The sequence below is a fragment of the Cololabis saira genome, chromosome 19 (assembly GCF_033807715.1).
Source record: "Cololabis saira isolate AMF1-May2022 chromosome 19, fColSai1.1, whole genome shotgun sequence".
In the NCBI taxonomy this organism is placed as follows: Eukaryota; Metazoa; Chordata; class Actinopteri; order Beloniformes; family Belonidae; genus Cololabis; species Cololabis saira.
This window is the reverse complement of record NC_084605.1, coordinates 26,887,494-26,902,321: the sequence shown is the minus strand read 5'-3', so window position 1 is coordinate 26,902,321 and position 14,828 is coordinate 26,887,494. Positions and strand designations below refer to the sequence as shown.

At 39.4% G+C, this 14,828-nt stretch overlaps 3 protein-coding genes across 5 annotated transcripts in view; 1 reads left to right on the top strand and 2 right to left on the bottom strand.

The window, feature by feature from the left end:
* Nucleotides 1–1,152, bottom strand: part of LOC133419477 (uncharacterized protein C16orf52 homolog B-like) — a 12,505-nt gene extending 11,353 nt beyond the window's left edge. For both annotated transcript variants that reach the window (XM_061708670.1, XM_061708671.1), the window contains exon 1: nucleotides 404–1,152. In XM_061708670.1, the coding sequence (XP_061564654.1) occupies nucleotides 404–509 (106 nt within the window). In that variant the 5' untranslated portion in view covers nucleotides 510–1,152. The remainder of the gene's footprint in view (nucleotides 1–403) is intronic.
* Nucleotides 1,153–1,406: 254 nt separating this feature from the next.
* Nucleotides 1,407–8,904, bottom strand: LOC133419270 (cytochrome b-c1 complex subunit 2, mitochondrial). Of its 2 annotated transcripts, none has more exons than XM_061708342.1 (14): nucleotides 8,795–8,904; nucleotides 6,752–6,820; nucleotides 6,193–6,342; nucleotides 5,979–6,043; nucleotides 5,825–5,881; nucleotides 5,436–5,560; nucleotides 4,917–5,014; nucleotides 4,751–4,808; nucleotides 4,528–4,623; nucleotides 4,209–4,408; nucleotides 4,004–4,084; nucleotides 2,467–2,543; nucleotides 1,936–2,089; nucleotides 1,407–1,762 (listed from the first exon to the last, which is right to left on the bottom strand). In XM_061708342.1, the coding sequence occupies exons 1-14, from the start codon at nucleotides 8,825–8,827 to the stop codon at nucleotides 1,679–1,681; spliced, it is 1,347 nt and encodes a 448-aa protein (XP_061564326.1). In that variant the 5' UTR covers nucleotides 8,828–8,904; the 3' UTR covers nucleotides 1,407–1,678. The 2 variants fall into 2 exon arrangements, with proteins under 2 accessions (XP_061564326.1, XP_061564325.1); XM_061708341.1 differs by lacking the exon at nucleotides 6,752–6,820 and adding an exon at nucleotides 6,615–6,716 and having other exon boundaries at nucleotides 8,795–8,884.
* Nucleotides 8,905–12,516: 3,612 nt separating this feature from the next.
* Nucleotides 12,517–13,683, top strand: snu13b (SNU13 homolog, small nuclear ribonucleoprotein b (U4/U6.U5)). The gene is made up of 3 exons (XM_061707954.1): nucleotides 12,517–12,716; nucleotides 12,855–12,975; nucleotides 13,241–13,683. Exons 1-3 carry the CDS (start codon nucleotides 12,714–12,716, stop codon nucleotides 13,501–13,503), a joined length of 387 nt encoding a protein of 128 aa, XP_061563938.1. The 5' UTR covers nucleotides 12,517–12,713; the 3' UTR covers nucleotides 13,504–13,683.
* The last annotated feature ends 1,145 nt before the right edge of the window (nucleotides 13,684–14,828 follow it).

Here is a 14,828-nt window from a genome sequence, read left to right as displayed (position 1 = left end):
AAAACTTAGAGTAAAAAAGTAGAAATAGCCACCAGCACTCTTTTGGTGACATTTTAGGCCAGTTCTTGGTGAGGAAAGTAACCAGGAGAGGCTCTGGTTGTCCTCGACACAACTTTAGAAAACTTTGAGCTGCAGTAAGAACCAGCAGTCTACTTTATATTTTCCAAACCACTATTCAAAGGAAAATGACTTTCTCTCCTTGATCAGAGGAGGCATTGGCTCCAAGGATCTTCACACTGACTTAGGAGGGATGGTGGCGGCAGCATCATGGTATGGGCTTCACACCTCACCTGAAGTAAACCCTCACTGACTTATTTCTCTGCAAATGTTTACACAAACTGTGTCCCCTGTCACCTGATCAGTGGCAGAGCCACAGCGGGACAAAGTGTCATCATCACCCTACCAGCTGATTCTCCAGTGTTGATCCAATCCGGGTTGACGATGCTGGCGATGGCGAAGATATCTGCAGCGAGGAAGAGGCATCCTGATATCACAGTGAGTTTATCCATGTCGGAGGAGACACAGCTTTGGGATCACTGTCTCGCCTTTTAATACGAGGGAGACAGGACATTTAGGAATCCCTTAAAGCTGCACATCAGTCCATCATACCGGCCGGCGATGCAGAACTTGGAGTGATGGTTGTGAGCTCGGGCTGATCCGCCGTTTCCCCGCACATCATGTCAGTTTGAAGGCGGTGTTAAGCTGTTCCCCAGCCCCGGAGGAGAGGCTCGCTGCTCGGGCTCATGGGTCACTCAGCCCCGGATGCTCCACAACATCCCGGCGTGATTCAAGGGAATAGAAGAAATCCCACCGGAAATTGAGTTTGTGTGCTATAGTCGCCGGTTAATTATCCATTAGTGAGCACGGACTCGTGCAATGCAGTAGACTTCCTAACATCCTAAGTTTGCATGAATCCTTCATCCAGCCGTCTCTCCATAAGGAAGCGTTTTCTTTCGCCCGGACGAGCGCAGACGGGAAACACCGCCCCTACTTGCATAAAAGCGCTTTTCTACCGCTTAAAATCTCTATATCCTTAAGGTCAATCCTCTTTTTTTTTATATCCAGCTGAATTTTACAGTAGTCTCTGTAAAATTATGCCAGACTCGTATGAGAAACTAAAATATAGTCAGCTTTTGTCTCCATGCCTGGTTAATCGTGAACTCTCGCGAGAAGACAACGAGAACAGGCTCGTCCACACCTTTTGAATTAATATAGTTTTATACAGAAGGTGCTTTAGTCGCACACAGTGATCACACATATTAATGTGAAGTTTAAGATTACAACGTTGTGAACGGTTTTGTTTTTTTTGTCCCTTATCACATTGGGTTAAAAGTACACATAAATAGCATGCGAATCATGCTGCAACTACATTTTATTATCCAAGAAACAAAGCAGGTGAAACTCTATTAAGGTTTATAGACTTTATTCCTTATTTTACATCAGCTATACAGTTAATGTGGACAGGTAAGAGAAGCACAGTACTGTGATGCATATGAACAGCATCACCTCAATATTTACTTTTACGACACCAATAAATACCAAATGAGTGGTGTTGTGAATTTATTTTTGGAAAAGCAGCATTGCAAAAAACAGTGACCTCTATTTTGAAAAAATATGGAGGAAAAAGATAGCTGCTTTGCCGCAAATCAAGGAAAACTGTGAGGTGATGAAGAGGACTTTAGATCTCATCCACGAAGGGGGTTTTTACGAGGTTGCCGCAAGATGTCATCGTCTTCTTCCCAGTCACGAATTTCTTGGCAGCCTGAAAGTGACAAGAACTAAGTAAATACCAACATATATCACAAACCACACAAAATGTGTCCAAATAAGTCTTTGCTTGAATGCTTTGAGCAATGAGCAAGCAATTTTCAGTTAAACGTGACATCAAGTCCAAGTCAGTGTCCTAACATTAACTTTAATGCTGATATTTCTTACACTAGCAACGTCATTCAAGGACACGTTGTCAATGTTTTTGGAGATTTCCTCAGGTGAGTGGTATGATCCACTGGTCAAAGCCTGAGTGCCCATGGCGTCCAGCAAACCCTCTGTAGTTTCCAGGGACATCAGGAAGTGACTCTTTAGCTGGTTCCTACAAGAGTAGAAAAGCTAATTATGAGGCACAAACTTCATTAGGAAAACATTCAAATGGATCGATTTTTCTGTTCTCGGACGGGGGGGGAATAAATAAAATAAAAATGGAACAACATAATGTAGATAACGTTTTTTAAAATAGCATAACATCACAGTTAATCAAATAAAGTGGCTCTAAGACTTCCACTTAGATTATTCTTATCTCTATTTGCAGCCCAAGTATCATGTTAATGCAAATCTCAGAGTTCCCCCCAAGTCTTTACAGTGGTCCTTTTAATATCAGTTTCTTTATAAACCCCCAAAAACCTTATACTGGTCAGCCATTTAATACATAACATTTAATTTCTTGAATTTTGATCAGTATGTGCCTCTTACTTGGCTCGAGTGAGTTCAGCAGCTGTGACTCCACCATCAGCAACAGCTTTCACCTGGGCAACAGCGGCCTTTATCACCTAAAAACGACAGAAGTGAACAGTGTTAAGACGTAACATAACAATAGATAGGTTTTTACCATCTTAAGAACATAGCCAGAGTCCGCCCATTTCTCTCTCAGGCTAGTACGGAGGTGGTAATGCTTTTATCTCATGTCGTTTAGATTGTTGTAACGCCCTGCTCTCTGGTCTTCCCAACAGAATTCAGCCGCACAGGTGCTGACGAGGACCAGAGGGCGGGAGCACATTACACCTGTTTTAAAATCGCTGCATTGGCTCCCCGTGCGCTTCAGGATCGATTTTAAGGTTCTTTTACTAGTTTTTAAGTGTCTTAATGGTCTTGGGCCGTCTTATGTGTCTGCACTACTTTTACCCTATCGACCCTCGCGGACCCTGAGGTCCTCCGGTGCCTTTTAACGATACCAAAAGTTAGAACCAGGACACACGGGGAGGCGGCATTCAGTTATTATGGTCCCCGATTGTGGAACAGCCTCCCGGAGAAGCTCAGGGCCGCAGAGACTGTTGATGTTTTTAAAAAGAGGCTCAATACCCATTTCTTTAATCAGGCTTTTAACTGACTCATTTAACTTTTACATTTGTTATGCTCACCCCTATTTTTATTGGATGTTACTACTCTGTTTTATATTAATCTTTAGTTTATCCTGTTTTATCATATTTTATTTTCATTGTTTTATCTCAATGTTATATTTAAATGTTTTAGTCGTTATTTATGGTCTATTTTATACATTCTACTGTCTTATTCTTTTAGTTTTTAATGTCTCGCTTTCTAGACATACTTTTAGGATTATGTTTTTAGGTTACGTTATACTTTTTTAACTCTTTTAGTACCGGTATATTTTATCCTGCTTTCTTGTAGCTTTTATCTCCAGTGTTTCCTCATGGGGAGCCTCCATGCTGGGAGTGACTCTGGCCTGCAGGGGGTCGTCCTGGGGGTCGTCCTGGTTCTGGCCTGGATGGTTGTGGAGCTCTGCACCACGGCTTCACCGCTGTGGTGTGGACTCCTCTATCCGTCCGGGCCGGGATGATCTCTGTGGAGGAAACCCTTGTAGCTGCGGGCTATGAGACCTCCTGGCGTGGACGGCTCCCTGTTACCGTTTCCTCACCTGGATCCTCGGTGCTCAGCCATGTCTACACCGTGTGTCTGCATGTGTGTCTAACTTGGGTGAATTGTGGTGTGCTTGTGTCTGTCTGTGTGTGTGCGGGGAGGGGGCCAGGGCATTAATAGATTTTATGTTTATTTGTTTTATGTAAAGCCCTTTGTGTTGCATTTTATGTATGAAAGGTGCTTTATAAATAAAGTTTGATTTGATTTGAGTGGTCACCACTAACACATTTTACCATTCCCAGTCCTATTATTTATATATATATATATATATATATATATATATATAAATAAATAAATAAACAGTGGATACAGACTGGTCACTGTGTTGTATCTGTCATGACTATGTCATACTCACATCACCAGCTGCTGCAGCCTGGGAAATGGTATAAACTCCAAACAGACCAGAGTCTGAGTAGCTTGCATTGAAAGCACTGACCTGTTAAATTAAAAACCAAAGGAGAAAAAAAGTCTTTCATGTGATTGATAGCTACATTTAAGGGTTGTCATAGTTGATACTTTTGAAAATAGCCTCATTATATCCCAAACTGACAGCCACTCACATCAAAGGGGTCAGCAGTTGCCTTGGCAACACCCTGGATCAGTTTGCTGGAGACACCAGATCCCCTCTTGACGTGAGGACCAGCTCCCAGCAAATGCTGCAGCACGCTGAACACCAGAGCCTCGCTGGAGCCTGCTGCGGCTGACTGGCTGACCACGGCTGAATGGACCAGACTGCTGGTGCTTAGCAGACGTTTTTCACCTGAGATGAGATGATGAGATAGAGAAAATTCAGAATTAAAACTGGAGGTGATGAAAATGCAGAGAAGTGAGGATGCTCAAACAAACAAATTGTAATGTATAGTCCACATGCATTCTCACCTCCACGATACTGAGCCTTAGGCGCTGTGGTTCCAGCTCCACTGCGAATGTTGAGGAATTGCTCCCCCACTTGCTTCAGCACAGCGTGTTCAACACCTGGAGGAAAGGTGAGCATCATGATCACAACTGACCCTTAGGTCATTGAGCATAAATGTGGGCATGTTGCTCTGGTGTCCAAATCTTTGAGGTTACTACTATGTTTAAATATGTTATTCCTTCTTACCAAGTCCAACAAGTGCCATTCTTGCACTTGTGAAATTGTTCTGGACAAACTGGTGCAGCTGAGGAGAAATAAATGCATATAGAAATCATTTTAAAATGTGTTCAAAAGAGGAATAAAAAAAAACAAAACCTTCAGACTTAAACAATTAGCACTTAAAAATACTCACATGTTCAGACTGGATGTTCCCAACCATATGGTCCGGACAGTACAGGGAGTTACCGAGAGCGTTTTTGTAGGCTGCTTCATGAAGACCCTCAATCACACCTGGAAAGAGAAAATAATCTTAAATGAACCACACCACAGTTATGATCAGATGAATGTTCATTCTCACATATAAATTCATCTTATCTGCATGTAGTGCACAACCCTGAAACCTGCTAATTAATTAATAATACCATTTGTTGTAAATTCACTTTAAAAAACAGAAAATATATAAAAAAATTAAATTAAGTGTCCGCAGATAGAACAACACATTTCCTTATTAATCTTTCTGATAAGCCTAGCCAAAGAATGAAACTCAGTTTTAACCAGTAGAATAGTTCACAGTGCTTTAATTAAATTGAATGTATTATTTTTTTTCTCCAAGACTTGGTGCCACATGCTGAGAAAATAATTTGTCTGAATTTATTCTCATACATGCCTGTAGGAGAGTGATAAATTATCGATAACTAAATTAAAGGCCCACCTATCTGGGGATTTTGTGCACCCTGTGTCTTATCCAGCAGGACTCTCTGCGTCAGGTCCGACACCTCCCATGCACGGAACTCTGGTGCTGTTGTCACGTTGATCAAAAACTCCATCACTGTATCACTGCAGGTCAATATTGGGAGACACCGGAGATGTGGTGATGAGACTCTGCTAGCATTATCACAAACCTGCAACATCTTTTTCTTCAAAACAATGTCCATGTTACGACAGATTAACGTTTCACCAAAATAGTAGTTGACATTAATTTAGAAAAGTCATAATTCTGTGCCTGAATGTTGATATTTTCAACATGTCTATTCCTATCACTACAAACATGAGCCATTTCAAACCACAAGCTAATTTAATACTCTCGGACAGCACACTCACATGTCATCTCTCAAGCAGTCGACGGTGTAAATCATATTTTCTCTGGATGAAGAAACGCTGCACAGAAACAGGGATATGCACAGATTAACTAGAGTTATGACACCCTCATTGCTAGGTAAAACTTTTTTTTTTTTTCCTTCTTCAAATTACTGACCTCAGACTGCCTCCCACTGCTTCTATACCACGACATATCTTGAACGCAGATGCTCCTTTAGTTGTCTGTAAAAGGAAAAATGCAAGTAAACACCACACCAAGTTGCAGCTTTATTCACTATTGTGATTCAGCAGCACAGAATGTGGTTATTCCTTATTCAGTAAGCACAATACTGACAACCGAGAGGAAAACACGCCATGTTGAAATTTCATACCAGATTGGAGGCCAGCCGGAGGAGGTGGGTGACCCCCATGTTATCAGGAGTTTCATAACGACAGCCAGCCTTTACGAACACACCAATCTTGGAGGCTGGAGAATAATTCTCCAGTGAAGCGATCACCAATCCACTGGGCGCTTTAGTTACCTGGACAGATGGACAGATGTAGAGCATTTAGTTTACTACTTTAGTTTCATCATTTCCATGAAGTAAGGGCAGATGGTTAACGGCAAGACTTAGCTCATAGTTGAGAGGCTCATCATCAAAGATACTTTGGACATTTTGTTTGAAAATGTACCAAATTAGGCATAGCAAGAAGAGAGAAAAGCTTAAAACTGGAGTAACAAATTATATATTAATGCTCAGAAAGCCCCCCCACCCAAATAAATCACTGTCATTTTTGACACTCCCCAACCTACATGCACATCCTGATAGCTGTGGGCAGCCCCAGGAGAGAACTTGAGGCCAGCCAAGGGCTGGGTAAGGGACTGGCCTTGCCTGGCAGCGGCATAGAACCGTCTCTGTGGAGAAGAAAAATAAGTCAGCAACCACTGACCTGCACATCCTGTGGGTGAAACCCTGTGACCTCCACCTTACGGGCAGCCTGGGCTGCGTAAAGCCTTTTCTGGAAAAAACAAAGGACACGGGAAGGCAGGACATCGTAACTAATGCGTTGGTGGGTTGTTAGCTGATGCTGGGGCAGTGCGAGAAATGGGTGCACAGTAGGGCTGGGCGATATATCGATATATTTTCAAACGCGATATGGTACGAGACAATATTGTTTATATCGATTTTTTTTTTTTAAAGTTTTTTTTTTAATGATTTTGATATAGCTTATTTTGTGACAAATTGACTTGAATGTTTTATTAGAGATTTGCACAAATGTTTTGTCATTTGCACAACTGTCAACCTCAGTGGAAAAGTCTGCCTGTTACTGTCTACATTGTATTAATTGCACAGTGTATTTTAATTTCATTTTCATGCAGGAAAGGGATATTTGTTTTATTTTATTCAAGACGCATTTTTAGTCTATATATGCAGGCAGTTTATTTTTATTTCATTTGTTTTATACATTTTGATATTGTGCAGACCTCTGTTAATAAAGGAACCTGTGTGACATTTGGCATGTGGCTTTGTATTGAAACTGACTGTTATTTTAAGGGTTTGCCTCAGAAAAAAAAAAGCTAACAGAGATGCTATGCTATAATGCTTTGGGGGAAACCCCAATTATGGCACAGAAAAAATATCGATATATATCGAGTATCGCCATTTTGCTAGAAAATATCGAGATATGACTTTTGGTCCATATCGCCCAGCCCTAGTGCAAAGTCTCCTTAATGCAGAGAAGAAAGAATGGTTTAGCTATCAGTAACCCCTCAAATGAAATGCATGTTCAATGTTTCACTTTTCTGGTGCTATTTAATCTTATAAATTAGTTTCAAGTTCCTTTTATATGAAACCTGTCATCACTTAGTGATCATATTCTCAGGAAATTACATCACACACTATTTTGTGAATAGAAAAAAAAATCCATATTATTGCTCTGACCAATATGACACGCAGAAGAAATTCTGGAAACTACACCTGTTTTGATCACAAATCAAACCATCCGAACAGAGGACATGTGGCTCGGTTGTCCTGGTCTCCCCTGTTTATCCTGAAATGTAAGTCGCTTTTAAATACAGACGAGAGCAAAGATCCTTCTTCAGCCAAGATGGCTTATATCAGAGTATGCTGTGAAAAATGATGGCAATACACTTTCATGTTGTATGTGTAATAAGCATGCACTCTGAAATAACAATGTGATTCAGACATGAATCATCCATTTCTACACCACCAGTATATCTGCCTCAAATTGAAGTAAGTATATACATGTAGACATCATTATCAACTTAAAACTATATAGATGGACCAATATATTATTTTTAGAGTAACAGTCAAGTAACTGCAAATTTCTCATTTACATCAAATTTGTTGGCATTAAATCCACATTATCATCAAAATTCAACTTATTTCTGATAGGAAGTCTTTAAAGTGTTCACAGACATGTTATATTAAAATATATGAACAAATGGGAGATTTGCTCATTATATCAAATTCAATAGCAGCTTCCAACATTAATTAGTGTTGTTTTTTTGTTTTTTTTACAAAACAGAGAGAAATCAGAAATCTTTTTGTTTGGTTTCATAATATTGATTCATGCTTAGATTTTACAAATATTCAAATCAACCAAACTTTATTTGAAAAGTGGGAGGACACAAGTCTCAGCTGTGACAGACACGACTGCTAATTGTGACTTGTGACAGAGGTTAATTACTTGGAGGGCTCTAATTTAAGCGAATGTGGTTTAAGAGGGGTTTAATTAAGACTATGACGAGGTGACATATGTGTAGTTAATGATGTAACGCTGTCAAGCGGTTCAGTGCAGGTTTAATAGTGATAACGAGCTTTAGCTGACCGCTTCTTCGTCCCTCCCGATGCGACCATTTTTTGTTGTGTTTTCATGCTGTCCGATAACAACAACGAAGAGTGAAACTAGTTTGTGTGTGTCTACAGATGACATGTCACACAAACATTGTTTTTGTGTGTTTTTTCTCACCGATAGCTGGCTGATTCCCCGGATCCCCTTCATCTCCCCTCTCTCCTTCAGGACGATGCGCCAATATGGCTGCCGTTCAAAGTGCCCTACCCAGCATGCACCGCGCGTTCTTCACCGCGAGTGAGTGACGAATGCAAACACGTGCCGGCCCTGTTCTGACAAAATAAAATAAAAATAAACCACTGTGAAATAATAATAATAATAATAATAATAATAATAATAATAATAATAATAATAATAATAATAATAATAATAATGATGATGATGATGATGATGATGATGATGATGATGATAATAATAATAATAACCACAATCATATGCTGTAACAATGCACCTTTCAATAACCATGACTACCTCATACTGCTGCATCATTCACTTTTAAATTGTATATATGTTAATAAGAGCCATTTGTCTATTATTGTTAAAAATAGGGCAGCATGGTGGCTTAGTGGTTATAGTCCATGGGCCAGACCAGATATCAGTACCATTCAAGGTGACCAAACTTGCTTATAATTTTTGAACATATCCATGTCTGTAGATGATATTTTGGTATGATAACCCTTCCTGAGTGGCAGCTGTATCATAGTTATCAGCTCATGAAGTTCAGAAAATTACATTTTAGATGCTGCTGCATATCCTGGTTTAGACTCATGTACAGGATATCTGTCAATGCTTCACAATATTGTCTTTGGTATCATTTTAAGCATTCATTCAAGCTAAGATGAGAATCTTTCTGACCAACATAGAGATCACTGCAGCTCTTTAAACTATAAACAACACACATTTTTACACAATTTTCGCCTAAATGATATAGTATATTTTATCCCTGTGTCATCTAGGAACAACAGAGACACAAAATACAAAAACTGGAATACTCATAGGAGCATAAGGATTCAGGAAATGTATCACATCTTAGCTTGAATGAAAGCTTCAAAGGTCCCCTTTAAAATGATACCAAAGACAATATTGTGAAACATTGACAGATATCCTGTACATGAGTCTAAACCAGGATATGCAGCAGCATCTAAAATGTAATTTTCTGAACTTCATGAGCTGATAACTATGATACAGCTGCCACTCAGGAAGGGTTATCATACCAAAATATCATCTATAGACGTGGATATTTTCAAAAATTATAAGCAAGTTTGGTCACCTTGAGTGGTACTGACGAGTGAAATTTTGGGCTCTGGCCCATGGACTATTAGCACTATTGGCTCACAGCAGCAAGGTTCCTGGTTTGACTCCATGGCTCCCAGGGGTCTTTCTGTGTGGATTTTGCATGTTCTCCCCGTGCTTGCGTGGGTTCCCTCCAAGTACTCCGGCTTCCTCCCACAGTCCAAAAACATGCATACTAGGTTAATTGGTGATTCTACAGTGAATTGCCCGTAGGTGTGAGTATTACTGGTTGTTTGTATATACAGGACTGTCTCAGAAAATTAGAATATTGTGATAAAGTCATTTTAACATTTTCTGTAATGCAAAAATGTCATACATTCTGGATTCATTACAAATCAACTGAAATATTGCAAGCCTTTTATTATTTTAATATTGCTGATCATGGTTTACAGCTTAAGAAAACTCAAATATCCTATCTCAAAAAAATTGAATATTCTGGGAATCTTAATCTTAAACTGTAAGCCATAATCAGCAATATTAAAATAATAAAAGGCTTGCAATATTTCAGTTGATTTGTAATGAATCCAGAATGTATGACATTTTTGTTTTTTTTAATTGAATTACAGAAAATAAAGAACTTTATCACAATATTTATCACAATTTTCTGAGACAGTCCTGTATGTGGCCCTGCGATAGACTGGCAACCTGTCCTGGATGAACCCCTGCCTATCGCCTGTGATGAGCTGGGATAGGCTCCAGCAGACCCCTGTGACCCTGCAAAAGGATAAAGCGGGTATAGACAATGGATGGCTGGATGAAAATAAAGTGTATTTCTTTAGTAGGTGTGAGTATGTCTGGGGCCTGTACTACGAAGCAAGTTCAACATATCCAGAATATCTTTTCCTTATCCAGATTCACTAAGCGGGACAATTGCAATCACGCTAAGCGGTCACACGACGGTGGTTATCAACTCGGTATATCAACCCAGGTTTCTCCAATCTGGATATGAGCGCGTGCACATAAAAGGGGCAGTGTTTTCAGCGCATGACCAATCGCAAGCATGGAGAAGTCCGCTGTCAGAGCCGCTTATTTCAGTAGCGAAGAGCAAACAATAATTTTACGGAAATATGATGAGTATAGGCATATAATACAGGCAAAAAGCAACACAGTTGCAGCTGCAAAATGCAGGAAAGACAGCTGGCAAAAGATCGCTGACTGTATAAATGCGTAAATTCATAGGGATATAAACATATATTTGAATATTCTGGGAATCTTAATCTTAAACTGTAAACCATGATCAGCAATATTAAAATAATAAAAGGCTTGCAATATTTCAGTTGATTTGTAATGAATCCAGAATGTATGACATTTTTTTTGTTTTTGTGTTTGCATTACAGAAAATCACAATATTCTAATTTTCTGAGACAGTCTGTATATATTGGTTCTATAACTATTGTTGTTGACCGATAACTTGTGCTGATGCTGTACCAAAGAATTGGGTTTTTTTATTTATTTTATTTAATTTTTTATTTTTTCAGGAGGGGGGTATTTAGTATTTTAGTGACTTCTCAGAATTTTCGAGGGACGAAATTGAAAATCCCTTTTTTGCTATCCCCTTACAAATGCATCTTCTTTTTCATTTCTTCTTGATTTATTTATTTAATTGGTATTAGTTTTGGATTGACTGTACATCGGATTTTGGGTGATGATTTGTTTTATTTATTCATTGATTGATTTATTTTTTATTTTCTCCTCCACCTCTTTTTTCTTTTTTTCCTTTTTTTTTGGATCGTTCATACAGGTACTCATCAGGGAAAGCAAAGGGGTTTTGGTGGTCCCTGAATACGCGTTCTCTTCGGAGGGATCCTCTCACGATCCGCGCACCGGGCTCCACTGGATTCTCTTCGAAAGGGCATGCCATTTTCCAAGAGAGCTGATTGGTCAGTGGGCGGTGCTTTTATACCCGGCGATCTGTATCTCGAACATAACCTGCTCCGGAGCAGGTTAGCGGTTCAGCATAAGTTACCATGGCGATGTGCCCCGCTAAGAAGTGAACCACCGTCGTAGTCCTGAAAACCCAGGGTTAAACCTGAAGTTACCTCGCTAACCCCAAATCCCGCTTCGTAGTACAGGCCCCTGGTTGTCTGTTTACAGTATCTTCCACCTAGACAATTAAGACCCTTACACATTTTATTTTGGATTTTCGATTTAGACGTTGGAAAAATGATCGTCTCTATGTCACACGGTGACATAATGTCACCCTCAATCTGTTGCCTCGGGTCTTCTGATTTCTTTTAAAATGTTGATATTTACTCATACGACTTGTGTTTCATGAATACTGTATATGATTGCTGAAAACTGTAGTGAAAATAACAAAACCGAGCAAACACACACATATGTGGCCCTGCGATGGACTGGCGACCTGTCCAGGGTGAACACCTGCCTCTCGCCTGAAATTAGCTGGGATGGGCTGAGCCCAAACACATGTATATACATACATATGTACACAATTTAATTACAAATCTGTCAGGCCATTCTGCTCATGACCGCTAGATGGCGATAAGCGTTTCCTGTGGGTTTTTTTTGTCCCCCAGTGCGCATGTGCAGAGCCACAACCATACACGTGCGGGAAACGTTTGGATTGGCAGCATCAAGAAGGGCTAACGCAGTCAACAGCGCTACAAAGTACAGCGAGAAAGAAATCATATTGTCTTTTGTTGCCGTTTTACAGCCAAGTCAAAGGCAAAAAGTCCTCCGTGAAGCATTTCGCCGAGAGGGCCGGAATACGAGAAAATAAGTCACAATGGTAAGTGTTGTGCTGCTAACAGATCAGCTAACATGTGGCAAGCGTGAGAGAAATAGAGCGCGGCAACCTTAACATTAAGATAATCTGCTTTTATATATTTGGTACTTGGCTTATAATGCATTCTTGTTTGTATTACAGACTGAACCAGCAGTGAACCCAAAGGCCTACCCGCTGGCCGACGCCACGCTGACCAAAACCATCCTGGACCTGGTGCAGCAAGCGTCCAACTACAAGCAGCTGAGGAAGGGGGCCAATGAGGGTGAGGACATGCAATGTATCATAATCTGTGCACTGATTTACAAACTGGTAGTCAAAGCATATATTTGGGATGTTGTATGTTAACAGTTGCTGTTATAAGTGACGTCATTCATGGTATCAAAGGCTTTATTTCATTTTACATGATCAAAGTGTACCTGTATTTTGGAGGTGCGTGTGTGTATATAACCAGAGAAAAAGGTATAAAATGTTTATGGTCTTTCATATTAAGTCTTTTGTGTACTAATAATACTCTACTTTTCCCTCAGCTACAAAAACCCTGAACAGAGGCATCGCTGAGTTTATTGTGATGGCTGCAGATGCTGAACCACTGGAGATCATCCTGCACTTGCCCCTGCTCTGTGAAGACAAAAATGTCCCCTATGTGTTCGTTCGCTCCAAGCAGGCTCTGGGTCGGGCCTGTGGGGTGTCGCGCCCGGTCATTGCTACCTCAGTCACGATAAAGGAGGGCTCTCAGCTCAAGCCACAAATTCAGTCTGTTCAGACAGCCATTGAGAGACTGCTGGTATGATTTTTGTTACACTTTTGTAACAAAATCTTTAAAGGATGGATGGATCCCTGATTTGAGTATTTTATGTTTTAGAATGCTATCAGTAACAAATTTACTTTTCTTCCCCTCTGGATACTGTTTTCTCTTGGTATACTTTTTACAGAGCCATCCCCTGTTAATAAACATGTTTTTTTAATTAAAGTCTTGTTTTTTGTTATTTTGTTTTTAACAAACTTCACACAATGAAATTATTTTATAAAGACATTTGTAATAAATGTGGATGTGTTATCACGACTACTTTAACCATCATAGCTTTGGGTTCACCCTGGAGATGATGGCACGGTGTGCTTTGTTCTAACAATAGCTGCAATAGAAAACTGTTACCACCAGTCATTCTTAATTTGTTTAATCTCATCTGTGGTGAACAAGTAACAAGGATTTTGTAACAGACCAAATATAATAAACCTTTTTCATTTGAAACTGATGGAACTGAGACCAAATATTTGGTGAAAATGTGATTGACCCTCTTTTACATTAAAATACAGAATGCATTCCTATACCATTTAAAGGAAAATGATTAATTTGATATTCAGAAAAAGACAAGGACACCAGCAAAATGTAAATTAATACTCTCCTTAAAGAGTGGCATTTGCACATTTAAAAAAGGATTCAAGACAAGTGTGTTACTGCAATATTGAAGAGTAGAACATCTCTTGCAACACATGCTGCATTTAATGACAACTGGGAACTCAATTTTCATGTGCAAAAGATGTCTAAAATGTCTCCTGCTGCCTGACCAAAAACCTAAAAATCAGTCTCAACTTTTTGAAGTCTGAAGGCAGAGAAAACTCAACATGCTATATTTGGGAATAAACTTAATTTCTAAGCATTGCCACCGGTTTTTATCGTATAGTTTGCTTTCTGAATGTGGAACATTACCATCAGTTTTCTTCTCTACACGTTTGTTCTCGCTTAGGAATGTACCATTTGGTGTGAGATTTCCTCATTCATTTGGGAAGCTCATAAAATCCAGATAGCTGCCGTGAAATGTTTCTGATTTCAGAGTGAAAATCAAAATTACTCTGGTTAATCTTATTAAATATTTTTGGCAATTTTATATTTATGGTAACAGATTTTTCTTTCAATATCCTAACAAAAACACGTTTTATGTTTAACTTCATTGATTCAAATCGTTTGTAAAGGTTTAAAATACTCAATGCTGAAAAAGGTTATCTGATAAATTGTATGCAACATAACCTGGCATTCAATATGAATGTATTATTTCTCATGCAGAAACCAAAATAACTGGTTAAATTGTAGTCTCTATAACGCGTCGTTTATTATAT